Source organism: Eubalaena glacialis, chromosome 7, assembly GCF_028564815.1.
Source record: "Eubalaena glacialis isolate mEubGla1 chromosome 7, mEubGla1.1.hap2.+ XY, whole genome shotgun sequence".
Classification (NCBI taxonomy): Eukaryota; Metazoa; Chordata; class Mammalia; order Artiodactyla; family Balaenidae; genus Eubalaena; species Eubalaena glacialis.
Genome location: NC_083722.1, coordinates 32,737,489 through 32,763,613, shown reverse-complemented (window position 1 = coordinate 32,763,613; position 26,125 = coordinate 32,737,489). Strand labels below are relative to the sequence as shown.

Sequence of the window (26,125 nt, the reverse complement as noted above, 5' to 3'; positions counted from 1 at the left end):
TCTTCACATAGCAGCCCCAGGTGGCTTGTTGCTTCTTCCTGGAGGGGCAGCACATCCTCCTCTGTGCCATCACCGGCCCCCCCCACCCCAAACTCCCCAGGCGGCTGGTGTCCCGGGCTCCGCAGCTCCGGGCCTCTGCAGGGCGCCCACGCGGACCAGGAACAAAGCCCAGTGTATCATTTCTGCTTGGTAACTATGCCACCTGCCTGGCCCTGCCCTCCGCCTCCCCAGCCCATCTGCCGCTCTGCACAGGCTCTTCACTCTCCCCTTTGTTTGGCTACAGTTCCACCTTTGATTGCAGGGCCCCTTCCTCCGAGGGTGCCCCCCTGACCCCTGCCAGAGCTGAACTGTAGCCATGCAGGAGGGGGAGTGGATTCAGGTGAAAACCTGGGACCACTTAGCTCACCTCTCACCTAGCACAGAAGAGCCAGCCTTGGCCACAGACGGATCCTTAGGGATGGAGAGAAGGACGTGGGGGTGGCCCTGGCATGTCTTTGGGAATAATGCGAGTTCAAGAGAATATTGGCTTCTGTGATGGGATGGGTTCTCCCAAAGACGCCCCTGGGGAATGCTGGGCTGCAGAGCGGTCTGTGGATGGGATTCAAAGTCGCCTCCCTGACCTGTGGCCACCTCTGATGCTGGACCCTCAGCGGGTATGTGAATGCCAGTAATCCTTCCAAGAAGCTATTTGGATCATGATTTAACTTTGATCAGTGTCCTGCATTCTGAAGATGGTGGGAGGGTTGCTTGCTAATGTTCCCCGCTCCTTGGTCTGGCATTTCCTATGATCTGGTCCCGCAGCTCCAAGGCCCTCTTCCTCTAGGGAGTGTCCCATGTGGCATTAATCCCCTCCTTCCCCTAGTCCTTGGGGCTCCCTCCCTCTTCGGTGTTCTAGAGGCACTGACTGCCCACATCATTCATTTGGCACGAGCTTTGCCTTATCCTGTGTCCGCCTCCAGACTAGCGTCCTGGAGGGTACTGCATCTTTGTATCCTGCGGAGCGCCCAGCACAGTGTAAACGTTCCTCAGTGGACACTTGGCAATTGTGGTCTCATGATCCTTCTCACTTGCACTTATTGGACGTCTCCTGTGCACAGGACAGTGGGTGACCTGTGTTAGAACAGTGGCTGCAGCTCCCCCTGACCCTGCCTCTCCCGTGTTCCCCATCTGCAGGTGCCCAGGCAACCATTGTCTTCATCAAGGAGCCATCCTCCCAGGATGCGCTGCAGGGGCGCCGGGCGCTGCTCCGCTGTGAGGTCGAGGCCCCAGGCCCAGTGCACGTGTACTGGCTGTTGGATGGGGCCCCTGTCGAGGACACCGAGCGGCGCTTCGCCCAGGGCAGCAGCCTGAGCTTCGCAGCTGTGGACCGGCTGCAGGACTCGGGAGCCTTCCAGTGCGTGGCTCGGGATGATGCCACCGGAGAGGAGGCCCGCAGTGCCAATGCCTCCTTCAACATCAAATGTGAGAGCCGGGGGCTGTGCCCGCCCCCTCCCTCTAGACCCTCAACTCCTGAGCCCTGCGGGACTCCTCCTTTGCCTCAGCTTCTCCCATTTCCCGTTGAATGGGGCAGGGAGAATGCAATTGGGGTCAGCTCTCTGCTTGTGTGGATAAGAGGAAGTTAAAAAGTTTTAATTTTTCCAGAATTTATTTTTTTTCCCCTTCAAGTCTTGAACCCATTGATCTGCCGGATACTTTTGCAAATGGCAGGAGCAGTGAGGCAGTGTGGCCCAGTGTCTCTTGGCTCCAGAGCCTCCAGGTTCCATCGTTTCCTGCTTGTCCTCCTTCTCCTCTGCTTTCTCACCCTTGCTCTGCCCCGCCCCTCACTCTGCAACCATGGCCTCTGCTCCAGGGATTGAGTCCGGTCCCGTGGTCCTGAAGCATCCAGCCTCGGAAGCCGAGATCCAGCCACAGACCCAGGTCATGCTGCGTTGTCACATTGATGGGCACCCTCGGTAAGGAGACGTTGAAGATGGGGAGGGAAAGGGTTATTCTGGACTGACAGAGCTGTCTCCCCAAACTGTGGACTCTGCCACCGCCCCTGCCCCATGCTGCTCCACACTGGGCCCTGGTCACCAGAGAAGAGGCAGCATTGTGCTGTGGAGCGATCCTGGATTCTGGGAGCTGGGAAATCTAGAATCTCAGCCAGATTCTGCCCCTGAATTGTGTGCCTTTGTGCAAGTCACGGTCCCTCTCCAGGCCTCAGTTTCCCCATTTGTAAACTGAGGGGTCCAGCCCTGACCCTCTGATTCTGGCCCTCCCTACCGGCCACCTGAGAACCCCCTGCCCCCCTGCTGCTGACCCCCTCGGCCCCTCAGGCCCACCTACCAGTGGTTCCAAGATGGGAGCGCCCTGTCTGATGGTCAGAGCAACCACACGGTCAGCAGTAAGGAGAAGAACCTGACCCTCCGGCCGGCCGGCCCTGAGCACAGTGGCATCTACTCCTGCTGTGCCCACAATGCCTTTGGCCAGGCCTGCAGCAGCCAGAACTTCACCTTGAGCATTGCTGGTGAGCCTGGGGTGGGGATGGAGAAGGTGAGTTGGGGATGGGGGAGGGGCCTCCCCACCTTGCCTACTCATGTGTCTGTGCCTCCCTCACCCCAGATGAGAGCTTTGCCAGGGTGGAACTGGCTCCCCAGGACGTGGTAGTGGCAAGGAATGAGGAGGCCATGTTCCACTGTCAGTTCTCAGCCCACCCGCCCCCAAGCCTGCAGTGGGTCTTTGAGGATGACACTCCCATCACTAACCGCAGCCGGTAAGGCATCTGGCAGCAGCTTTCCAGTATGGTGATAAAAGTTGTATATCGTTCTCTAAAAGGGAATGAAGTTCTTATCACAGGTATCATAGATCTATACATGTATTACTTCGACTTTCCAGTAGATGGCAGTAGAATGTCTTCCTGTTACAAAATGAGTCCAACAAAGGGAAGGGTCTCCAGGAAGGGCATCTTTTTCCAGTTCCCACAGACACACTATGTGAGCCAGCGATGGCTCTGCTACTTTCTCCCCTCCCTTTCTGCCCACATGGGTCTTCTGGGATGGGGTTGTAGAGACCCAAGGATGGAGGGACACAGGGGACCTGGGGGATCACAGTCTGGACAGGAAGATCCCGGAGGGCAAGGATACCTTACTTACACACATGCACGCACACGCACATTTTTTGGAAGAAGCAAACATTACCAGAAGGTGCTGGGAGGTGTCAGGGCCTCTATAGGGACTTCTGTCCTCATCCAGGCCCTATGAGAGCAGAGAGCAACTGTGTGGTGCCAGGTGTGGCCATGGTCCTTTGGAGGTGTGGCTCCCTAGGCTGTGGGCTGGGATCCCGCCTGGCTGCAGCCCTGAGGACATCATCAGTAGTCCATCTGGTGCGTCTGAGGGACTCCTGGTGCTGGAGCTGCTGCTTTACCAGCAGGCGTATCTTGACTCAGCGGGAAGGTGGCCCCTCTGTCTCCACATTGATTGCTTGCTGCCTCCCACTTGCACTGCTGCTCGCCTGGCTGCCCCAAAGCTGCATCTCTTGTAATTAGAATACACACCTCCACATACACACGAACAAGCGCACGCACACATGTGCACACACAGGCGCACACACACACACCGGCGTGGCGTGTTGGCTTCCTTCTCTCTGCCCTGTTCCTGGTTGATTCCTTCCTGCATATCTGACCTGTGCAGGATGGGGTTCCACTGGCTGCTCTCCAGAAGGAGGCCTGTGGGCCACTCCTTTCAAATAGCACTCTCTCCCCTCCACAGACCCCCGCACGTTCGCAGAGCCACGGTGTTTGCCAACGGGTCCCTGCTGCTGACCCAGGTCCGGCCGCGCAATGCAGGGGTCTACCGCTGCGTAGGCCAGGGCCAGAGGGGCCCTCCTGTCATCCTGGAGGCCACTCTCCACCTGGCAGGTGGGTCCCTGGGTCTGGGGTGCCAAGGTGGGAGCCGCCTTAAACGTTGTGGGCATGTAGAGATTTAGGCTCCTGTTTCCACTCAGAGCAGCTTGGAGGGCAGAGGGAGGAAGAGGATGCTGGGGTTGGAAGAGGAAATGCTGGAGGTCACGGGGAGGGCTCGTGCTGGAAAGGGCAAGGCTTGCTGCGGGAGAACATGAGGTACCCTGGGCCCCACAATAACCAGGCTGTCTGCTCCCATCCCTGCAGAGATTGAAGATATGCCACCATTTGAGCCACGGGTGTTCACGGCTGGCAGCGAGGAGCGTGTGGCCTGCCCGCCCCCCCAGGGTCTGCCGGAGCCCAGTGTGTGGTGGGAGTACGCGGGAGCCCGTCTGCCTGCCCACGGCAGAGTCTACCAGCAGGGCCATGAGCTGGTGTTTGCCAGCACTGCTGAGAGCGATGCTGGTGTCTATACCTGCCATGCGGCCAACCTGGCTGGTTGGCGGAGACAGGATGTCAACGTCACCGTGGCCAGTGAGCACCTTTGCCCTGAAGGGCGAGGCGAGGAAGGGAGCCCAGGTCCCAGGAGGTCTTGGGCTCTGGGTGTGATGGATAGAGGCTTCCCTGGCGCTCACCTGAGGCCCCGCCTCAGCTCTGAGCCCTGCTGGCTTGGGAACCAGTCAGCCGCTGGGAGGTGATATTGGAGTGGACAGTGGCGAGCCAGGCACAGAGGTTGGGGTGCCAGAAAAGTGGTCCTCTGGCTGCAGAGGACAAAGCAACGGAGTGGGAGTCTTGAGACCCAGGTCCCACTCTGTCCCCAGTGCATGGAATGACCATGGGTAGAAAGTCACCTGCCTTGCCAGGGGTCAGTTTCCTCATCCATAAAATAGGGCTTAATAACTCACTACCTTCCCTACTAGATGGCCAGAAAGATCAGTGAAGTAGATAAAAAAGATTTTTCCTTTTCTTTTTTGGGAAGGTGATGTGTCGGAGTTATATGTAGTAATTATTTTATTTGTTGTTATACTTTCCAGATTTCTACAGTGAACATATGACTTGTGAAATAAATGATAAAGACCTATATACCCTTGCTACAGGCATAGAGATTTACTTATTTACACCATGCCTGTGTCAAATGTTTGTGATAATTTAAAAGGATATCTGAGACAAATTCATACACACACACATACCATTTTGCAACCTGCTTCTTCCATTTACCTCTGCATCTTTCCAAGTAGGTAAATTGCAAAAATTCAGCAAGATTTCAAACATGAAAAGAGCTTTGTACACTTGTAAGTTGTGATGGTATTATTCCCATTAAGATACTAAAACCTAGGAGACATGCGCTTTCGTGCTCAGGTACCTGGTTCAGGTGGGAAGCTGCAGCACCCAGGTAACATGCGCTCAGGACACTTCCACAGCGACATGCAGACAAATGCAAGCAGCCATGATCAGCCTTTCTCCAGTCGGGGTCTGTTGTTCACCTGTTTTATTGGGGATGCTTTTAAAAATGCAGAATCTGGGACCACACTCCACATCTCCTGCCCCCAGCCTCTCTGGGGGTGGGCCCAAAGAGTGTCTAACAAATGCTCCAAGTGAGGCATATGCGTGCTGGAGGTGGGAGTGCTGGCTTTGATCAGTCTTTTGACAGGCACCAACAGTGCCCTGTGCCTGCACTGCTCCCTGAGAAGAAGGCCTGTGGAGTTAGAGTACGTGACGCACGCAGGGCTGGACTGGTGCGAAGGGGTAGGGGGTACAGTCCGGAGGAGGGAGGACTCCATCCCTGCATTCCATCAACAGATTTATCGAGTGCCTTCTTTGTGCTAGGCACTGCTCCCAGTACTGGGAATGCAGCAATAAACAAAGCAGACAAAAATCCTTCCCCTTGTGGAGTTCGTAGTCTAATAGGAGCAACAAAGCAAACAAGGAAAACAGTTGAATGAACAAATACATGATTTTAGGTGGCAGCAGAGCCATGAAGAAAAATAAAATAGGGTAAGTGACAGAGAGACGGCATGAGGGCCAGGGGGAGTTTAGAGAAGACTTCTTTAGAAGGTGGTATTTGAGCTGATGCTTAAATTAAAGAGGGAACCACGTGGACGGGCCCGGAGCAAAAAATGGGCTTGTAAATTGAAGGGACAGCAGTAGCCTGTGTGGCTTGTGTTGAATAAGTGATGGTGAGTGTGGTTGAGGTTGTCTGAGAGGTAGAGATTAGATCATATGAAGCTTTGTAAGAACATGGTAAGGACTTTTGCTTGTAATACAAGTGTACCAGTTGTCTACTGCTGTGTAACAAACCAGTCCAAAACTTGAAACAATAGCCACTGATTTGCTCATGATTGATTCTGTGGGTATGGTTCAGCTCCATGTGCTATTGGCGGCAGCTGATACGTCAGCTGGTGGCTGGCTGTTCCCTGATGTCCTCCCTCAGGTGCCTTGCTCAGTCTGGCAGTTGAGGGAGGATATCGACCAGGGTGCCTTGGTTCCCTTCCACACGGCCACTCCAACAGACTAGCTCAGGCTTCTCACGTGGAGGCTGGGTTCCAAGAGTGCAAAAGTGGATGCTGCAAGCCTTCTCAAGGCATTAGCTTAGACATTGTCCACTATATTCCATTGGACAGGGCAAGTCACAGGCCACCCAGATTCCAGGCAGTAGAGAAATAGACCCTGCCTCTTGATGGGAAAGTGGCAACGTCACATTACAAAGAGAAGCAAGAGATGGGAGGACTGTTTAAAGCCATCTTTGCAAAGTCTGCCCCACCAAGTCAGAGGATGAGAAGTCCTTGCAGGGATTAAGTGTGAGAGTGACATTTTCAGAAGGTGACTCTGGCTATTCTGAGAAGACTAGACTGTTAGGGGCAAGAGTCTAAACAGGAAACCAGTTAATAGATGACTGTAATCATCTAGGGGAGGTGTTTAAGAGGCTTGAACAGAGGTGGTAGCGGTGGAGGTGGGAGGTGGTGAAATTTAGGATACATTTTAGAGCTGAGGTAGATGAGGTTTGTGTAGAATGAATGTGATGGCGGGGGAAGCCATAGAGAGAGAAGTCAACTAAGTTTTTGGCTTATACAGTTGGCTAGATAGTGGTGCTATTTACTGAGATAGAGAAAACTGAGATGAGCAGGTTTGGGGAGAAATTGAGCATTCTCTTTTGCATGTATAAAGCCTGAAGTGCCTATTAGATATCCAATTGGAAATGCTGGTACTATTTGCAGGTCTGAAGTTCATTGGGGGGAGGTCAGGAGCCAGGCTGTGTATTTGGGACTCATCCACTTGGATAGTACTGAAGGCCGTGGACTGGATGAGATCATTCAGGGGATGAGCATGGCTAAAACGGAACAGAGATTCAAGGACCGAGCCTTGGAATGTTATGGTGTAATAAAGAAAGCAAGGATTTTGGAGTCATGCAGACCAGAGTTTTCAATCCTCTCTCTATCATGGATTAATAAATCACCATTACTTCTTTGAACCTCTGTTGTCTTATCTATAAAATGGGTATAAAAATAAATACTTTGGGGGTATATTGTGATCATTAACTAGGATAATGTTCAAAAGGTGCCGGCACATGGGCCTTCACTAAGGGATAATGGCTGCAGTTATCACCGGAGCAGACAAGGGTTTCTAAACTCAGGGCCGGAGTTGGCGGGGAGGGTATTAGAATTTCTTGGGATTGGATCTGTTGGTTTTGCAGATGTGTTGGTCAACCTTCTGTTTCCTCCCTGTCCCTCTAAGCTGTGCCCACGTGGCTGGAGAAGCCCCAAGACAGCCAGCTGGAGGAGGGCAAGCCAGGCTATTTGCATTGCCTGACCCAGGCTACACCCAAACCCACAGTCTCCTGGTACAGAAACCAGATGCTCATCTCGGAGGTGAGAACGGGGATTACTGCTCGGGGGGGCGGGGACACGGAGTCCTCTGTGCTCACCTCCAAGGCCCGCTTCCCCCCACCCCGAGGCTGCCCCCAGGGAGATGATGGTGGGGGGCAGGCCGAGACCCGCTCTCAGGCACATCTCCTGTGCTGCAGGACTCGCGGTTCGAGGTCTTCAAGAACGGGACCTTGCGCATCAACAGCGTGGAGGTGTACGACGGGACGTGGTACCGCTGCGTGAGCAGCACCCCCGCTGGCAGCATCGAGGCCCAGGCCCGCGTCCAAGTGCTGGGTGAGCTGGCGCCTGGCCTCCTGGGCAGGAGAGGACCAGGGAGGGAGCAGCAGGGTCCAGAATCTTAAGGCCTGCCGCCTCAATTCCTCCCTTTTTCCGCTACTGAAACAGAAAAGCTCAAGTTCACACCACCGCCCCGGCCGCAGCAGTGCATGGAGTTTGACAAGGAGGCCACGGTTCCCTGCTCAGCCACAGGCCGAGAGAAGCCCACTATTAAGTGGGTCCGGGCAGGTGGGTACTGTGTGAGCATGGGGTGGGGGGCAGCAGGCAGTCCACCGGTCAGATGTATGCCTGTCTGAGGACCAGCTGAGTGCCCGAAACTTTGGGATAGACAAGAAATGTAGGGGCCGATTTCTGGTCCAGTTAGAAAAAAAAAGCCAGACACAAAAGAAGTCAGGTTACAGCATTAGACAACATATAAGACGACTCAAGGCAACAAATGATTGGATTGGTCCAGACAGGGCCATAAAGTCCTTCTTTCCCCCTTTTCAAAATAGTCATCCTTTCCAACGTAAAAGTAATCCTTTAGAAAATCTTGGCAGAAAATAATGCATAATCCCACCATCAGTCATCTCTGGGTGTGTACCTTTTTCTGTGTACATCTTTTTGTTTTTACATAGCAGTTTTACTGTACCTATAATTTTCACTTATTATACTTCCATGAGTAAGTCATGCTTACTATAGAAATGGAAGATGCAGATAACTGTATGTAATTTTATCTATTTTTACTTAACATTATCAAGCATTTCCCCGTGGTTTTGTACATAAACATTGGTTTTGATGATTGCAATAATATTCCAGTGATTGGATTCACTGTAATTTACTTAAATATCCCCTAAATGTTGGACATTTGGGTTGTTAACCACCCTCCCTTCCTCCCTCCCTTTCTCTGTCTCTCTCTCTCTGTCTCTCTCTCTCTCTCTGTCTTTTTATTGCTGCAGTAAACATCTTGAGGCAGAGTTTTTTCTGGACTTGGGTTTATTTCCTTTGGGAAAGATTCCCAGAAATGGAATAATTATGTATAAAAGGGTATGCACATTTTTACAACCCTTGATGCGAATGGCCAAATTGTTTTTTAAAAGGTTTTCACATTCCCATTAACAGTGAGAGAGAGTGGGGTTGTAGATTCTGAGCAGCAAGTGGGCTGTCTCTGCTCAGGTGTCTGGGGGAGCTGTCTGTGGGGGGTGGGACTCAGAATGGGTGGGACGATGGCAAAGAGCAGGAATGGGTTCTAGGAGTGGAGAGTGACAGGCAGTGACGGTGAGAGCAAGGTAAATTCCAAGCCCAAGCAGAAGTCCAGTTTGGTGGAAGTGGAACGTTTTACAGGGCAGTAGAAGGACGTGAGACTGAAAAATTAGAAAAGGAGTAAGTAATAGGGACTCCCAATGCCTGGCTCAGGCGTTTGGATCTTGTCTGTGAATAGCCAGGAGCGATGGCGTGTTTTTCAGTAGAGGTGAGTGACTGAGGGCATTGCTGGCCACCCATGGGACTCTGGTCCATCCCATCATTCCCCAATGTTGCCCCTGTAGATGGGAGCAGCCTTCCAGAGTGGGTGACAGACAACGCCGGGACCTTGCACTTCTCCAGGGTGACCCGCAATGATGCTGGCAACTACACTTGCATCGCCTCCAATGGGCTGCAGGGCCAGATCCGTGCCCACGTCCAGCTCACCGTGGCAGGTGCGACCGTGCAGGGTGCTGGGGCTGGGGCTGGTGGGCCCTGTGGGGCAGCTGCCTGCACCCCGCCAGCCCCTTTGCTCAGTGCTCCCTGCCCCTTACCGGGCTCTTCCCATCCAGTGTTCATCACCTTCAAGGTGGAGCCGGAGCGCACGACCGTGTACCAGGGCCACACGGCCCTGCTGCGGTGCGAGGCCCAGGGGGACCCCAAGCCACTCATTCAGTGGAAGGGCAAAGACCGTATCCTGGACCCCACCAAGCTGGGACCCAGGTAGGCTGTCTCCTTCCACACCCACCCCGCCTCTCCTGCAGCCCAGTCTCCCTGGAACTGGCCTGGTGGGCAACGCTGTGACTTCTCTCCTGGCAGGATGCACATCTTCCAGAACGGCTCCCTGGTGATCCACGATGTTGCCCCCGAGGACTCGGGCCGCTACACCTGCATCGCGGGCAACAGCTGCAACATCAAGCACACGGAGGCCCCCCTCTATGTCGTGGGTATGGGACCCGGAGGGGTGTCGTGTACAGGAAGTGGGGCCACCTCACTTCTTTCTCATCCTTGTACTCATCGGCCCCTGTACACAGAAGGCACGAAACCATTTTTGCGGTGGGCGCGGGCATTCAGCTGTGTCCCCTCCACCGGGCCACCTCACAGTCAGTCTCAGGTTCCTTGCCTGGACCTGGGCTCTCCCTTAAACGTTCCACGGCTAGTGGGTGTGTGTCTGTTCCGGGGGAATCAGGGGGATGGTGCCCTTGTCCTAAAATGCTTCCTCCCAGGTCTCCCTACAGGTCCCTGGGTGGGCGGGGAGGGGATCAGGCCAGGATGCAGCAGCACAAGTTTCCTTTACCCTGGAGGCCCAGAGAGGATGATGTGTCCGGTGAAACACCCTGACTAGGGTCAGGGACTTGGGGTTTGGGTCTGGCCTCTCTTGCTAACCACCTCTGTGCCCTTGCAGGTGTTATTTCCTCCCCAGGGGCTTTTTTCTCTGTAAGGTGGGAGTGGTTTAAATGAGAGGTTTCAAACTTTTTTTGGTTTAGCAGCAGAACTGGTTTTCTAGACAAAGTTTTATGTGGAACTTTAAATGGGTAAGGTGAAGTGACAGCCTCCTTGGTTGAAGCCACTGGGTGTGTGTGAGAGTTGGGGAATCCTGCATGGCCTCCCCCTTGGGCCTCTCTTCCTCCTGGCACCTCTTTCTCCATGGGACCTGAGGCCACTGAAAGCCCCTAGACTAGAAGATCCCTTCTGCAAATACGTTTCTCTTTTTTTTAATTTTTTTTTTTTTTTTGGCCGTGCCGCACATGAAAGATCTTAGTTCCCTGACCAGGGATTGAACCCATGCCCCCTGCAGTGGAAGCGCAGAGCCCTAACCACTGGACCGCCAGGGAAGTCCCTACCAATACATTTCTTGAAGAACCACTCTGTGCTGGGTGATGGCTGGGATTCTAAACCAAAAGTTCCCAGATGCAGCTCTTCAGAGCCTGACTCATGATGTCAAGTCACTAAGGAAGCTTGTTAACAAACAGTGTGGGTTTGTGGTGGGGCCAACAGGTGTGCTTCTTACGTGTGTCCCCGGCCTCGTGTCCGGATGCAGAGCCAGCTTGGGAATCACTGGCCTCAACTCCTGCAGAGCTCCCTCTGGCCTTGGTGGGGCCCTGAGGACCTGGCCCTTGTTGACGCCATTGATGGTGGTGACCCTCCCTGGGTCGCTCTGGCTTGGTCAGGCTATCAAGTGTCTGTCTGGGAGGTTGTTGTATGTGTGCAGTAGGGAGCGGCCAGTAGAGAAGTAGGGCTGGGCTTGCTTCAGCGGCCCCTGCTCACACCTATCTGTATGTCTCTCAGACAAGCCTGTGCTGGAGGAGTCGGAGGGCCTGGGCAGCCCTCCACCTTACAAGATGATCCAGACTATCGGGCTGTCGGTGGGTGCCGCCGTGGCCTACATCATTGCCGTGCTGGGCCTCATGTTCTACTGCAAGAAGCGCTGCAAGGCCAAGCGGCTTCAGAAGCAGCCGGAGGGCGAAGAGCCAGAGATGGAGTGCCTCAATGGTGAGGGGCCCTGGAGGAGGGAGGCCGAGGAAGAGGGAGGTGGTGCTGTGCGCAGGTGCTGAGCGCCCTCCCGTGGCCACGGAGGACAGCGCTGTGGTGCTGGAGGGAACAGCTGGAGCCAGAGCAGAGCCACACCGCCCGCCCTCCCCCCTCCCCCCCACCCCCGCCGCCCCCCTGCCCCAATCCCAGCTGGAAGCCTGGAGTTGGCCGTTTCCCTGGGCCTTGGCTTCTGTGCAACCTGGCTTACATCTTGCTCATTGGAGCCTCTTGGGCCAGCCTCCTACGTTTCCCTGCCTTCTCCCTGCAGTTCGAAACCACAGACATAATTTAAGTACATGTGTTCATGTTTCTTTGCACACCTTGTCTCCCCCCATTAGTCTTTGAATTTCCCCAGGGGCGATCTGTCTGCCTGTTTCCCTCCTCCTGCCATTCTCTCCTCTGACTGGGGGCCCCCTGGGGACATTGCTGAGTCTCCCCTCTCAGTTCAGGAGTTCAGGAGCAGGGCCTGGGTTTCCCTTGTTGTGATTTTCCTTTTGTGCCTGTAGGAGGCCCTATGAAAGCAAAAACCCTTATGTCACCATGCTGTCCAGAGACCAGTGACTCAGATGAAACTTGTGCAGTTTGTTCCATTTCAGAAGTTGTAATCGGCTGTGTCAATAAGTGGTCATACCCTAAGGGATGCCTGTCTCCCTCGCCCCAGCCCCATCAGTTCATCGGTTGGATTGTGTGTGGATTTTGTGTGGGACCCCAGGATTGGATCCCTTTGGTAGAAGTGGGAGATTGTGGGAAAGAACTGCAGTCCCCGTGGTGGCCAGAGTGTCAGGTCTTATCTTGACACCCTCCCTGCCCCTTCTTCCCAGGCGGGCCTCTGCAGAACGGACAGCCCTCAGCAGAGATCCAAGAGGAAGTGGCCTTGACCAGCTTGGGCTCCGGCTCCGCGGCCACCAACAAACGCCACAGCACAAGTGACAAGATGCACTTCCCTCGGGCCAGCCTGCAGCCCATCACCACACTGGGTGTGTTGCCTTGGCCATCATCACCCCTGCTTAACTACAGGCTCTGGTCTGTCTTGGGGCTGTGCTAGGGCTGGTGGCTCTGGAGTCCCTGAGGCCCAGAACATCAGAAATGGAGGGAGCTTTGGGGAGGCCCGGTCCAGTGTGTCCCCCGCCTGTTGTCCACACCCCACCTCCACAGATTTTGTCATTCCTGTGTATTATTCACTTGATATTTTCTTTAGATTGACTCTCCCTCACCTTTTAAAAAAAAAAATCTAACTAAAGTTAGCTTTGTTTTAGGAAGAACTGTGAGAAGTTACAGATCTGTGCTAGTTAAATGTTTTCTGAGCATAGGTTAGAATGTAGAACTAAGATCTGTTTATGGTGAACGACCTAAAATTCTCATACAGACCACCCTCTAGAAAATACTATTAATCTGACCCCTTTATTTCACTGTTAGCGACCGCCAAGCCCAGGGCAGAAGGGGAAGTGGTTTGCTCAGGGTCACCCACACAGCTGGGGCCACCGCCGGGTCCAGGTGGGTGGAGCAGAGAGACTCCCTGCTGTGTGACACAGGCCAGGTGCCTCCCAAGTCAGGGGCTTTTCTCTGCTCGGGGGAAGGCTGCTGGCCGACTCAGACGTGTGCCCGCAGGGAAGAGCGAGTTTGGGGAGGTGTTCCTGGCAAAGGCGCAGGGCTTGGAGGAGGGGGTGCCAGAGACCCTGGTGCTTGTGAAGAGCCTGCAGAGCCGGGACGAGCAGCAGCAGCTGGACTTCCGGAGGGAGTTCGAGATGTTTGGGAAGCTGAACCACGCCAACGTGGTGCGGCTGCTGGGGCTGTGCCGGGAGGCCGAGCCCCACTACATGGTGCTGGAGTATGTGGACCTGGTATGCTGCTGGCCGGGGCCCTGCTTGTCTCGGTCTGGGCAGTGCTCTGACCTGGGGGGCGGGGGGCACCGTGGGAACCTGCTGTCACCACCTTGAGATGCTCAGCCTCCTGTCCCCCCAGCTCTCCGACACCCGCCTTTCGTTGACCCGCACCCCGTCTGCCAGCCCCAGGTCTGGGGGTGGGGCCCAGGTTCTTCCGGTTTCTCCCTCTGCCTGCTGCCTGGATGCCTTCCAGGTCCTCTTCTCTGACTCTCGTTTTCTTTGGTTTGTCTTTTTTTTTTTTTTTTTTCCCTCCCAAGGGCTTGTCAGCCCTTGAGAATAAACACGTCAGAAACTGGCTTTCCTTCTTTCCCTGCAGCCCGTACCACTTGAGGGACAGTGTTAACCCCGCCACTAGCCTTCTCTTTCCACCCTGCTTGTCACGCCCAGCTCCACCCCTCGCTCTTCATTCCCTGGCCCATCTAGGCCTAATCCCCTTGGTTCTCAAACTGCTGCTTGTCAAACTCCCCAGCTCGGGGGCAGGAAGGGGGCGGAGTGACCCTCGTCTTTCCATTAGTGAGTGCTGATGAGCGCTTTGTGCATGTTTCTGCCGCTGGTGTCCCCTCTTTGTTATGTCTGGAGGACACAGCCTTCCTGTCTGGGGTCTGTGAAGACCCTGTGAAGACAGAGGGTTGGGGGCTGTGGGGTTTTCCTCTCTTGGCTCCCTCAGGGCAGGGGCTTCCTCACCTGCCCATCTGGGGCCTCCCCTGAGGGTCGCAATGACCGTCCTCCTCCCTTTCCGACTGAGAGCTTCTAGGAGGCACTTCCTATAGTTTTTAATTCCCACTGGACTCTCCCCATGGGAGGGGGTCTGGGCTGGGGATTGGGCATTCAGGTCGGGGCTCCTCACCCCGCCCCCCCATCCCCCCGGGGCGGGTACCTTGTGAGCACCTGCTGGGTTGGATGTTTTGGAGATACCGGCTGTACTCTGACTTGACAGAGACGCTTGGCTTTTCCTCAGGGAGACCTCAAACAGTTCCTGAGGATTTCCAAGAGCAAGGATGAAAAGTTGAAGTCGCAGCCCCTCAGCACGAAGCAGAAGGTGAGGACGGGGGCAGGTCGAGGCCCCCAACGTGGGCCAGGGCCCGGGGCAGTTACCTAACAGAAGTGCACTGATTGAATGCAGCCTGTGGGCCAGGCCCCGTGTAAGTACCTACCTCAGTGATCACGGTGATCCTCTGCGATACATGTCGCTATCCGAGTTGTGGGTGAAGACGCCAAGGTTTAGAGAGATTAGGTGACTTGTCCCAGTCATGGAGCCTGTGAATGGCTTTGTGTGGCCACGTTGCCTTCGGAGAGAACAGCTGCCCTTCACCTTGGCCGCTGGAGCAGGACGTCTGTCGCCTGCCTGGGACGCTGAGCTGGAGGAGCAGCAGGCAGCCTGGGCGTCTAGGGGCCTTCGGGGCTGGGTGTGGCTCTGAGCGTGTTTCTTCATCCTCCGCGTGTGAACTGGCCTCCTGACATGGTGCCCTGCCTCCATCTCTGAGAATCCACAGGATTGTCTGCTATGGCTGTATATGGAAAGCCACAGGACAGGATGTGCTTCTCCAGCTGGGTGGGATGTCAGGACCCCAGAGCTAACAAATCAGGACACGCGTGGAGCCAGTGAATCTGGCATCATGGGCCCTTGGGGATGCAAAATTGAGACTGCCGCATGTCCTTGGGGCACTTAGGATCTAGTGGGAGAGCTTGGGTAAGTGAGTATGGCGTGTGCCTTACAGACTTCAGGTAAGACACAGAAAGCAAGTGAGAGACATAAAATAAGAGACGTTGAAGATGTCCATGTCCTTTAGGTGGACAGACAGTGTGGTTAACAAAGAAGGTCTCCTGGTAGAGAAAGCCATTCGAGTTCAAGTCTCAAGGACAAGAAGTAGGTGAATGGTGGGAAGAAGAGGAGTTTAGGTATGTTGCTTTGGCTGGGACAGGGGCGTAGGCAGGTGACAGGAAGTTATTTCCATCACGTGACCCGAGGGACTCTCTTTGGCTGAGAGTCGTCACCACTGTTGCTGATCTCCACACTTTTTTGCCCAAGTGTCTTGAACTTCACAGGGAAAATTCAGTAAGTTGGGTTTCATACTCCAAGGACAATATTCTGCATTGGATGGCGGGGGAAGGGCATTGCTTTAAAAAAAATTGTAGATTTATGGACCGTACCTCAGACTTAGGGTGGAATCTGTGAGAGTGGGGTCTGAGGATCCGCATTTTTTAAACAAGCTCTCCAGCTGATTCTTAAGCTCATTAAGGTTCAAGGAGCCCAGGAGTAGGATAGTGACTTTGTAATGGTTTTGGTTAAAGTCCCCTATAAGAAATGCATTTTAGGGCTTCCCTGGTGGCGCAGTGGTTAAGAATCCTGCCAATGCAGGGGACATGGGTTTGTGCCCTGATCCGGGATGATCCCACATGCCACAGAGCAACTAAGCCCGTGTACCACAACTACTGAGCCTGCGCTCTAGAGCCCGCGAGCCACAACTACTGAAGCCCGTGTGCCTAGAGCCCGTGCTCCACAACAAGAGAAGCCACCACAATGAGAAGCCCGCGCACCGCAACGAAGAGTGGCCCCTGCTCGCCGCAACTAGAGAAAGCCCGCACGCAGCAACGAAGACTCCAACGCAGCCAAAAATAATAAATAAATAAAATAAATAAATTTATTTTAAAAAATGCATTTTACATCATGGCCCAGCAAACACACACACACACACACACACACACACACACACACGCAACTAAAATTAATCTTTCACAACCCTATATTTGATGCACTTAATATTTCCTATCCTATCCTTTTTTTTTTTTAACCCACTAAATTGGTTTTGAGACCCATATGGGTCTCGATCAGTAGTTTGAAAAACACTTCTTTTGGGGGATTCCATGAAAATGAAAATTCTTAGGAAAGCTATATTAAAATTTGTAGATGCTTTCTTGCGCTAATAATTTAGTGAGCTACTGTGCCAGTTTATATTCCTAGGGTCCTGGGGGAATAGAAGGAGAAAACGTTCAGTTTTTAAAGGGAGGTGGAGTGGTAAGCAGGCTGCTCCCTGGCCAGCTAGAGCTGGAATGAGGGTGCCATGCCTGGACTGGGAGGAGCCTCGGGAGGCTTCCAGGATAGCTGTGGGATCGTGATCGCAATCAAAGACACACGCCCTGGGCGGTGGCATAATTGTAGGTGATGCTTGTTAGAGTAGCTGATAAGATGATGGAGACTTTGAAGTTTCAGCAGTGTATCCTGTGATATCTCCATGGATCACCTGCAAGCTAATGATGGGACCAGGAGCAGGGGCGGCTTAGCACACCTGGTGGACAGCGCTTTGCTTTAAGCAGTCAGATGCCGGATGGGAAGCAGCAGCCTGTTTGGGAAGAGCAGGGAAGTGTCACGGTGGCTTAGCCAGAACTCGGGCGAGCCCCCAGGGTGTTAAAATTGGAAAGGAGGGGTGGATCTGGTCTTTACCAAAGTGCAGGTGTTTATAACAGCATTTGAAAATTAATCCCCTGGCCATCTGATGGCGCCTTGCCCAGCAGTAAGGAAACACTTAACTGGCTTGGGTTAACAGAATTCCCTTTTACTGTCCTCGCTTAGCCAGTATTTCCAGAAGCACTGCTTCTCTGGAAAGATAGCAAGTTAGTCACTGGGCCAAGACCTCTGTCTTCTGTTCCCATGACTAGCAGCAGATTGTTTAGCTTGTGAGCCAGAGCAGAGAGGGCAGGCTGAGGGGAAAGCCAAGTCTGATGAGGGCTTGTTACAAAAGCCTTTGTCTGCCCCTTACAGACAACCGGGCAAGGCTGGACAATGCCCTGGCGTTTTGAAGCCTGAAGTAGAGTGTGTCCATTTATAATGCCTTTTACCACCAGTGTCACTTGGGGCTTCCTGAGGATGGCAGCCTGGGAGCTCTTTTGGGAGCATGACCTCTACTTTTCCTTGGAGATCCAGTGCCCAGCTCTGCACCCAGGGACAGCTCAGTAATCCTGGTGGACCTGTTCACCTGACCTCTTCTCATTGGCTCATGCATTTGGTTGGAAGCTCTCCGGAGATTTTGTGGCTTCACTTCTGTTAAAGAAAATACACCAAGAAGATGAGATTTCCCCTAACTCTTGGTAGTGGCCCATGTTCAGCCCGTCTGCACATGCAGTGTCAGTCGATATATTGGATATGTAATGGGTCCAGACTGGTCATGGTTGGGATCAGTGCTGCCTAATAGAACTTCCCGAGGTGGTGGAAACATTCCATACCTGTGCTGTCCAGTGCAGTGGCCACCAGCCCCATGTGGCTACTGAGTACTTAGCATGTGGCTAGAGAGACGGAGGAGCTGAATTTTTTATTTTATTAAGTTTTTTTTTTTAAATAAATTTATTTATTTTATTTATTCATTTTTGGCTGTGTTGGGTCTTCGTTGCTGCACGCGGGCTTTCTTTAGTTGCGGCGAGCGGGGGCTACTCTTCGTTGCGGTGTGCGGGCTTCTCGTCACGGTGGCTTCTCTTGTTGTGGAGCACGGGCTCTAGGCGCACGGGCTTCAGTAGTTGTGGCTCGCGGGCTCTAGAGCGCAGGCTCAGTAGTTGTGGCGCACGGACTTAGTTGCTCCACGGCATGTGGGATTTTCCCGGACCAGGGCTCGAACCCGTGTCCCCTGCATTAGCAGGCGGATTCTTAACCACTGCACCACCAGGGAAGCCCAATTTTATTAAGTTTTAATTAACTTAAATAGCCACACGGGGCTAGGGGGCTACTGTTTTGGACAGCGCAGGTGTAGACCATTGTTTTTAAACTTTTTTTGACTGAGACCCACAGTAGCAAAAAAATAAAAAAGAAGAGAGAGCACATTTTACATCACAGTGCAACACAGACGTGCATATTTATTTTAAATATTCTAAAGTGTCACTTTTAAAAAATTAATTAATTATTTTTGGCTGCGTTGGGTCTTTGTTGCTGCGTGCGGGCTTTCTCTAGTTGTGACGAGTGGTGGCTGCTCTTCATTGTGGTGCACGGGCTTCTCATTGTGGTGGCTTCTCTAGTTGCGGAGCACAGGCTCTAGGCGCGCGGGCTCTAGTAGTTGTGGCACGTGGGCTCAGTAGTTGTGGCTCGCGGGCTCTAGAGCGCAGGCTCAGTAGTTGTGCTGCACGGACTTAGTTGCTCCTCGGCACGTGGGATCTTCCCGGAGCAGGGCTTGAACCGTTGTCCCCTGCATTAGCAGGCGGATTCTTAACCACTGCGCCACCAGGGAAGTCCCAGACGTGTATATTTAAAAAATGAAAAAAGTTCCATGAATGATAGTTATCCTTACCACATGTGATACACTCTGATATTTTCTATTCCTTTAAAAAAAAAAAATGCTGGTTAAGATTCACTAAATGGGTTTTATGCCATACTAGTAGGTTGTGACCACAATTAGCAAACCTTCAGTGGAGGCAGTGGGGCCTGCAGGGATCTCACTGGTCAGAGTACACCGACTGAGAAGATCTGTCTTTGGAGTGACCCCTCTCCCAGTGTTGGGACTCAGCTCCTCTCCTGGCCTTTCTGTGACCCTGGGAGCCAGGCTGGTGAAGCTGCTCGGAGCCAGCCAGGGATGCCGAAGGGCCAGTCCACAGCCAGCACCCCACCCCTGGGGTCACTGATGGCAGACAGCCCTTCCTGTGCCCCCATCCACAGTGAGGTGACCCAGGAAAGGCGGCTGCAGTGTTGAGGAAAGAGCCAGGCTTTGGCATTTGGCTGGGACTGTGGGCAAAGCTGAGGAGGAGCCCACCTCACAGAGAGTAGGCAGGGGAGCAGCTAGCCTGGCTCAGGGCCCGGGCACACAGTAGGTGCACAACAAGTGTTCCCACCCCCTTGTCTCTGACTGGGTGGTCTCCTTCTTGCCCTGGGTAATGTGGGAGCAGCCCTTCTACCACTCACATTTTGTTCCTTTTTGAACTTCAGGGACATAGAATCAGATAAACCACAATCTTGGTTAATCTGTGATATACTCTCATTGGTCCACACACAGTCTGCTTTTACTTACTTAGTTATTGTTATTTTTTTAATGTGTTTATTGGCGTGTGTATGTATGTGTGTATGTTTGTTTCATTTTGATATTTCAAACTTAAAAGACTGTAAGAATGGTTCAAGGAGCTCCTACAAACCCTTTATCCAGATTCAATTGTTTACATTTTGCCCCATTTGCTTTATTATTCTCTGTGTCTGTATATTATTATTTTTATGCATTTTTCTGAACCATTGGAGGTAAGTTAGAGGCCGACTTTTGACCTTTTGCAATCAGATGTGTGGCAAATGATACCTTGTCGGGTCTTGATCAGTATTTTCTTGATCACCCATGATACTGGTCATTGGCCACGTTTATCTCTCCGTGATTGCGTATGTGGTGGGTGGCTTCTCCCTTATGGATCCTGAAAGTGAGTCTGTGTGCTGGAAGAAATACACAGCTGGCCAGTAACTTGTTAAATAACCTTCCACGCAGACCTCTTTGCATTTCTGTTTGCCTTGTTTTTATACACAAGGAAATGCTACATGTCCTGTGTCCCTTGGTGTTGCTCCTAAGGTTTGGATAAGGTGACAGAGGCATAGGGACCATTGGTTTTTACAAGCACTCTCCTGGTGCTCTGATTTTACCTCTGTTTGGCATGGCTCACCTTCCCCCAATTGGTGGCACCCTTCTGCAGGTACAATTCTTACCTCCCTTCTAGACTGCCCTCTCACCAGAAGCCCAGTCTTGCCATCCCTGTTATATTCCATCAGCACCCAGTTGTATGTGGTGTATAGTAGATGCTCAATTGATATTCGTTCAGTGCATTGGTGTATATTTTTAAAATGTTAATATTTCTTAATTATAATTACATTTAATATGTTATATAATGTATTATATGTAATACATTCACATGGCTCAAAAACTTTTAAAAGGTATCAGTGAAAAATCTCCCCAACTCTCTTACACTTTGGAAAATAGTTTTGCATTATTTTGTAATGCTAGAGCTACTCACAGTCCATGACCCCACACTGCTGGGTCTTAGTTGTGGCCGGTGGGCTCCTTAATTGTGGCTTGTGGGCTCCTTAGTTGCGGCTTGCCAGCTCCTTAGTTGCGGCACGTGGGCTCCTTAGTTGTGGCATGCGAACTCTTAGTTGCGGCATGCATGTAGGATCTAGTTCCCTGACCAGGGATCGAACCCGGGCCTCCTGCATTGGGAGCTCGGCGTCTAACCACTGTGCCACCAGGGAAGTACCCAGCACTGTTCTTTTTTTTTTTTTAATTTTATTTTTGGCTGCGTTGGGTCTTCGTTGCTGCACGTGGGCTTTTCTCTGGTTGTGGCGAGCAGGGGCTATTCTTTGTTGCGGTGCATGGGCTTCTCATTGTGGTGGGTTCTCTTGTTGTGGAGCACGGGCTCTAGGCGTGCGGGCTTCAGTAGTTGTGGCACGTGGGCTCAGTAGTTGCCCAGCACTGTTCTTAATAGCGAAAATCTGGCGGGGTGGGGGGGAACAAATTTCCACCGACATTAGAAGGAATAAATTTTGATGTGTTTATGATGAAAAAGAACTCAGTACAATGATATCCCAAAAAAAGGATGAACCTTGCAATGTTAAGTGAAAGAATCAAGGCACAAAGGAATATACGTATTTGTATGCTTGCAGCCTTATCTGGTTCTAAAACAGGCAAAATGGAATTGTATTGTTTGTTTAGGAACATATGCATAAGCAGTAAAACTGTAAAGAACAGACAAGACATTATTTTCATAAAAGTCAGGATAGTGATTACCTCTTGAGGAGAGAGGAGAATTTGTGATGGGGAAGGAGCCAGTGGGGGGCTTCTGGGGGCCTATCATTGGTTTTTTCTTTTTTAACTTGGTGACTGTTACCTGGGTGTGGGCGTTATGGTTATTCGTGAAAGTAGATATATATTTTCTGAACTTTTCTATATGTAGTTCACACCAAAAATATAAACCAAAAGTTTCCCTACCTTTTCTCTCTGGCCTCCAGCTACCCTTCTCAGAGGCAACCAGTGTGTGTGTGTGTGTGTGTGTGTGTGTGTGTGTATCTATCTACTTTCGCTCACACATGTATTTTATATATAGATATATATGATTGTTTATTTTGTTTTTTATGAAATGCAACTAGTAGAAAATATGTAACTTTGAAGTAAAAAAAAAAAAGAGGAGCAACCCCTCAAGATGTGAGCTATACTTACTGCCCAGTTATTTTTCACTCAGCAGGTGGTCACTATGTGTTCTCCCCACCCCACCTGCCACTCACTTAATCTAGCACCTGCTGTGCATGGGAGTGGGGCCGAAAACTTTATTTCATTCAATTCAGTTCTCCAACAACCCAGGAGGGCAGGTCCTGTTATTCCCATTTTACAGAGAAGGGAACAGGCTGTTGTGCCTTTGTTTTAGGGCTTCCTTCAGCATGACATTAATGGTGCTGAGACCCCACCAAGAGCTGTGTCAAGGGCGGTCCGTTGATACCCCAGTCCTGATCTGCTCTGACAGCCCCCTTTCTCGTTCCAGGTGGCTCTGTGTACCCAGGTGGCCCTGGGAATGGAGCACCTGTCCAACAACCGCTTTGTGCACAAGGACCTGGCCGCTCGAAACTGCCTGGTCAGCGCTCAGAGACAGGTGAAGGTGTCGGCCCTGGGGCTCAGCAAGGACGTGTACAACAGGTAGGGGGCACAGGTGGGGTGGGCGAGGGGCAGAGGGCAGACACAGATGGTGGGGGATGGGAAAGGGCTTAGTCCAAAGCTGGAGGCCCCGGGAGGGGCAGAACCTTCCCACCCTCTCCCAAGGGTGCAGTAGGCATCCCAGCCAGTGGACCACAGCTCCCTGATCTTACACATTTTCTCTAGTGATAAAAAAAAATTATAAACCTTTTTCAAAAGTAACTAGTCACACTTTATATAGTTTTATATAGAATTTAACTATTCATATGGTTCCCTCTGTAACTTCCTGAATTCAGTAATTATTATTTTTAAGGCTAAGACTTAAAGCTTAGCACCCATAGCCAAAGATCGCGCTGGAATATACATTACCTAGTGCCTCCGGGAACTTCCCCTCGAGTCATCCCAGTTCTGACTCACCCTGGTTTGTCTGACTGTTGCTTTAGTCATGATTGGTTTCTCACTAGTAAAGCCCTTTAAGATTTCTTTCCATTTAACGTGTTCATTTTTCACACTTTTAAACTAGTATAGAAAGTATGTATGATTATTAGCTTTTAAATATTGACATTAGGCGAAGTCTGATTCTTAAGGGAATTTTTTAACCGTCAGACCCTATGTGGATGCCTCCAGATTTCATCCAGTATACAACCCGCCCCCCCCCCCACCCCTTGCTAGGCAAAAATGTTTCCAATTTCCCGGAATGCCTTGATACAGAAAATCTGGGCTGTAGCTTGGGTATGAGACCCAGACCTGGGGTGAGGTTGGGATCCCAGGCTGTGCCCCTCATCCCCCCACCCCCATGCCTGTGTGTCCTCTTGTCCCGCAGTGAGTACTACCACTTCCGCCAGGCCTGGGTGCCGCTGCGCTGGATGTCCCCTGAAGCCATCCTAGAGGGCGACTTCTCCACCAAGTCTGATGTCTGGGCCTTCGGCGTGCTGATGTGGGAAGTGTTCACCCACGGGGAAATGCCGCATGGTGGGCAGGCAGACGATGAAGTGCTGGCAGGTAGGCAGCTCTATTTCCGAGAGACAATTCCAGGTGTTCTCTAGGTGGAGAGCTTGCTCAGGGTTCCGGGGCCAGTTCAGCCCCCCACCCCTCTCAGGGCTGGTATCAGCACGTACATGGTTACGGCCACTCCACGTGTTAGATTACCGAAATACCTTCATACTGGTTGGTAAATAGCCCTTGTTCCCAGCGTTCACTCTAGCTACTCTGGTGCCTGCCTATTGACCCCACTTCAGCCCCTGTTCATTGGCTGCTTCTTGTGCTGCTTGGACCCTGCCCCCTCCAGCCAGAGAGAGCTGGGACCAGGGGAGTCCTCCCCTTTGCTTGCAAGATGCTTTCTATAAGCTCCTTGAATCCTTGCTCACCCACACTGGCCAGCGTCCCTCAGAGTCTCCCCCACGTGGTTGCCTGTGGGAACTGCAGGCGCCACAGAGTATTGGACAGGCGGTTAAATATTTTGACTAACCCTCTTCACACCGTCTTTCTGCAGACTTGCAGGCTGGGAAGGCCAGACTCCCGCAGCCTGAGGGCTGCCCTTCCAAGCTCTACCGGCTGATGCAGCGCTGCTGGGCCCTCAGCCCCAAGGACCGGCCCTCCTTCAGCGAGATCGCCAACACCCTGGGAGACAGCCCCGCGGATAACAAGCCGTGAGGAGGGAGCCCAGGCAGGCTGTGCCTCAGGATGGCGTGGGCAAGGGAGGACCTCCTGAGGGGTGCCCACAGCATGATGGGCAAGATCCTGGTCCTCTTGGGCCCTAGGGGCCCCGCCCGGGCACCACAGGCACTGCTGAGGTCAGGCAGGACCTGGGCTTTCTTCCTCTTCCTCACCCTCAGCCCTTGGGGAGGCTGATTTGGACCCAGACTGGGTGACTGGGGCTTTGGGCTGGGCAGCTTTCTCTGCCACCCCTTCCCCCATCAGGGACAGTGTGGGTGCCTCAGGTAACCCCAATTTCTGGCCTGGGTCTCCTCCCCTCCACCAGGTCCAGTTCTGCCACTCACCTGCCAACTTCCTTGGGGGAGGGCTAGGCTGGAGGTGAGCTGGCTTCAAGGGGAGTTCCTTAATATACTCAAGTCCTGGATTGTTCTGGCCCCTGGGGACCACTTTGGGGTCTGCACTAGGATCATGGAGGACCCAGCCAGCGAGTCCCCCCCTCCCTCCATGGACATGTGCACGCTGACCCAGACCTGCGCCTCCTCCCCACCCTTCTCTCCTTTTCTCATCCTAAGTGCCTGGCAGATGAAGGAGTTTTCAGGAGCTTTTGACACTATATAACCCGCCCTTTTTGTATGCACCGTGGGCGGCTTTTGTATGTAATTGCAGCGTGGGGTGGGAGGGCATGGGACGCAGGGGTGGGTCCTGGAGGAGATGGGACAGTGGGCCACCCCTGCCTCACACCTTTATTGTTGTTGTTGTTGTTTGTTTGTTTGTTTTGGTTTTTTTTTACACTCGCTGCTCTCAATAAAGAAGCCTTTTTTACAACCTGCTTCTGATGCTCATTCCCTACTTTTTGCCCATAAATGATGTGCCTTCTTCCCTCGCTTATCAGAAGGGGCCATGTGCCTTCCCGGAGTCTTGGCGGGTGCTTCGGCAGGGATAACTGGCAGACACTGGTCCTTCTCTCTGGTTTGTGGAGCAGTTGAATACTTTTTTTTTTTTGGCCACACTGCGTGGCTTGCAGGGTCTTAGTTCCCCAACCAGGGATTGAATCCGGGCCACAGCAGTGAAAACATGGAGTCCTAACCACTGGACTGCCAGGGAGTTTCCACCTGGGGCTGTTGAGAATGTGGGCTCAGAGGAGGTGAGGCCACCTCTTGTTCATGTGACCCTGTGTTGCTCTTTGAGGCCAACTAATTATTCTCTGCTGGCTAGCCTGGTACTCACGCTCAGGTATTGAGCATAGAAGTGTGAGGAGGGAACTAGTTAGAGTGGGATTGGAGAAGGAGTTAGTGACAGATTCAGGTCTCTGAATCCCTTTAAGACTCTAGGAAGGTGATGGAGGAGATAGGACTGAGCAGAGATGCGCTTAATGCCTCACTGCTCCAGGGCTTTCAGCCCTCAGCTGGTTTGATTCCTGCCTCTTCATTACCTAGACCTTGTGTCATCAGTTACACTCTACCATATCGTAACTTCAGCATGGTTCCCCATCCTAAAGAGATAAGTCCTGACCCCTGGAATTGCTCTAGTTCCTTCTGTTCCTCACCAAATTTCTCAGTAATGAAAAGAACAGCTAATATTTATTAAATACTTGCTCTGTACCGGTCACTTTGCTAAGCACTTAACATGCATTATCTTATTGAACTTCTGTGACCACTCTGTTAGCCAGATATTATTGTTCCCATTTCACAGATTAGGGAACCAAGGCTCAGGGAGGTCAGGTAGTTTCCCTAAGGTTGCACAAATGGTAAGTGAGCCACTGTTGTAGATATACAGTGTGGTACATCCCTCAGGTGTGTTGGAGTGTAAAAAAACAAAAACAAAACCAAAAAAAACCCATAAGAACAATTTCTCTAGAGCAGTGCTTTTCAAATTGTGGGTTGTAACCATCATTTTAAAAATATAAAACAATAAAAAACTATCTGAGTACATTGTATACCTTATGGGTAAGTATTGTTTTACAAAATTTTGTTTATTATATTTGGTATGTGTTTGGGTATGTTAGCTTATGTCAGCTATGGGGGTGGTGCTGCAGCATAAAAACCCCAAATCTCACAACAACAATTTATTTTTCTCACAGATCTGCAAGTTGGTGAGGTTTGGCTGATCTTGGCTGGACTTAACTGAGTTCAGGCGGGCTTGGCACCAGGTGGTAGGTCTGGTTTGGGT

General features: G+C 52.1%; 1 protein-coding gene across 1 annotated transcript in view; it reads left to right on the top strand.

Moving 5' to 3' along the window:
- The window catches only part of PTK7 (protein tyrosine kinase 7 (inactive)), a 59,317-nt gene extending 34,537 nt beyond the window's left edge, over positions 1 to 24,780 (top strand). Inside the window, exons 2-20 of the mRNA XM_061196182.1 lie at positions 1,174 to 1,461; positions 1,850 to 1,952; positions 2,316 to 2,506; positions 2,602 to 2,752; positions 3,747 to 3,895; positions 4,145 to 4,411; positions 7,610 to 7,743; positions 7,899 to 8,034; positions 8,146 to 8,265; positions 9,564 to 9,713; positions 9,831 to 9,981; positions 10,078 to 10,205; positions 11,548 to 11,751; positions 12,612 to 12,767; positions 13,399 to 13,631; positions 14,632 to 14,712; positions 22,152 to 22,303; positions 23,124 to 23,302; positions 23,793 to 24,780. Of these exons, the coding sequence (XP_061052165.1) occupies positions 1,174 to 1,461; positions 1,850 to 1,952; positions 2,316 to 2,506; positions 2,602 to 2,752; positions 3,747 to 3,895; positions 4,145 to 4,411; positions 7,610 to 7,743; positions 7,899 to 8,034; positions 8,146 to 8,265; positions 9,564 to 9,713; positions 9,831 to 9,981; positions 10,078 to 10,205; positions 11,548 to 11,751; positions 12,612 to 12,767; positions 13,399 to 13,631; positions 14,632 to 14,712; positions 22,152 to 22,303; positions 23,124 to 23,302; positions 23,793 to 23,953 (3,134 nt within the window). The 3' untranslated portion in view covers positions 23,954 to 24,780. The remainder of the gene's footprint in view (positions 1 to 1,173; positions 1,462 to 1,849; positions 1,953 to 2,315; positions 2,507 to 2,601; positions 2,753 to 3,746; positions 3,896 to 4,144; positions 4,412 to 7,609; positions 7,744 to 7,898; positions 8,035 to 8,145; positions 8,266 to 9,563; positions 9,714 to 9,830; positions 9,982 to 10,077; positions 10,206 to 11,547; positions 11,752 to 12,611; positions 12,768 to 13,398; positions 13,632 to 14,631; positions 14,713 to 22,151; positions 22,304 to 23,123; positions 23,303 to 23,792) is intronic.
- Positions 24,781 to 26,125: the final 1,345 nt, after the last annotated feature.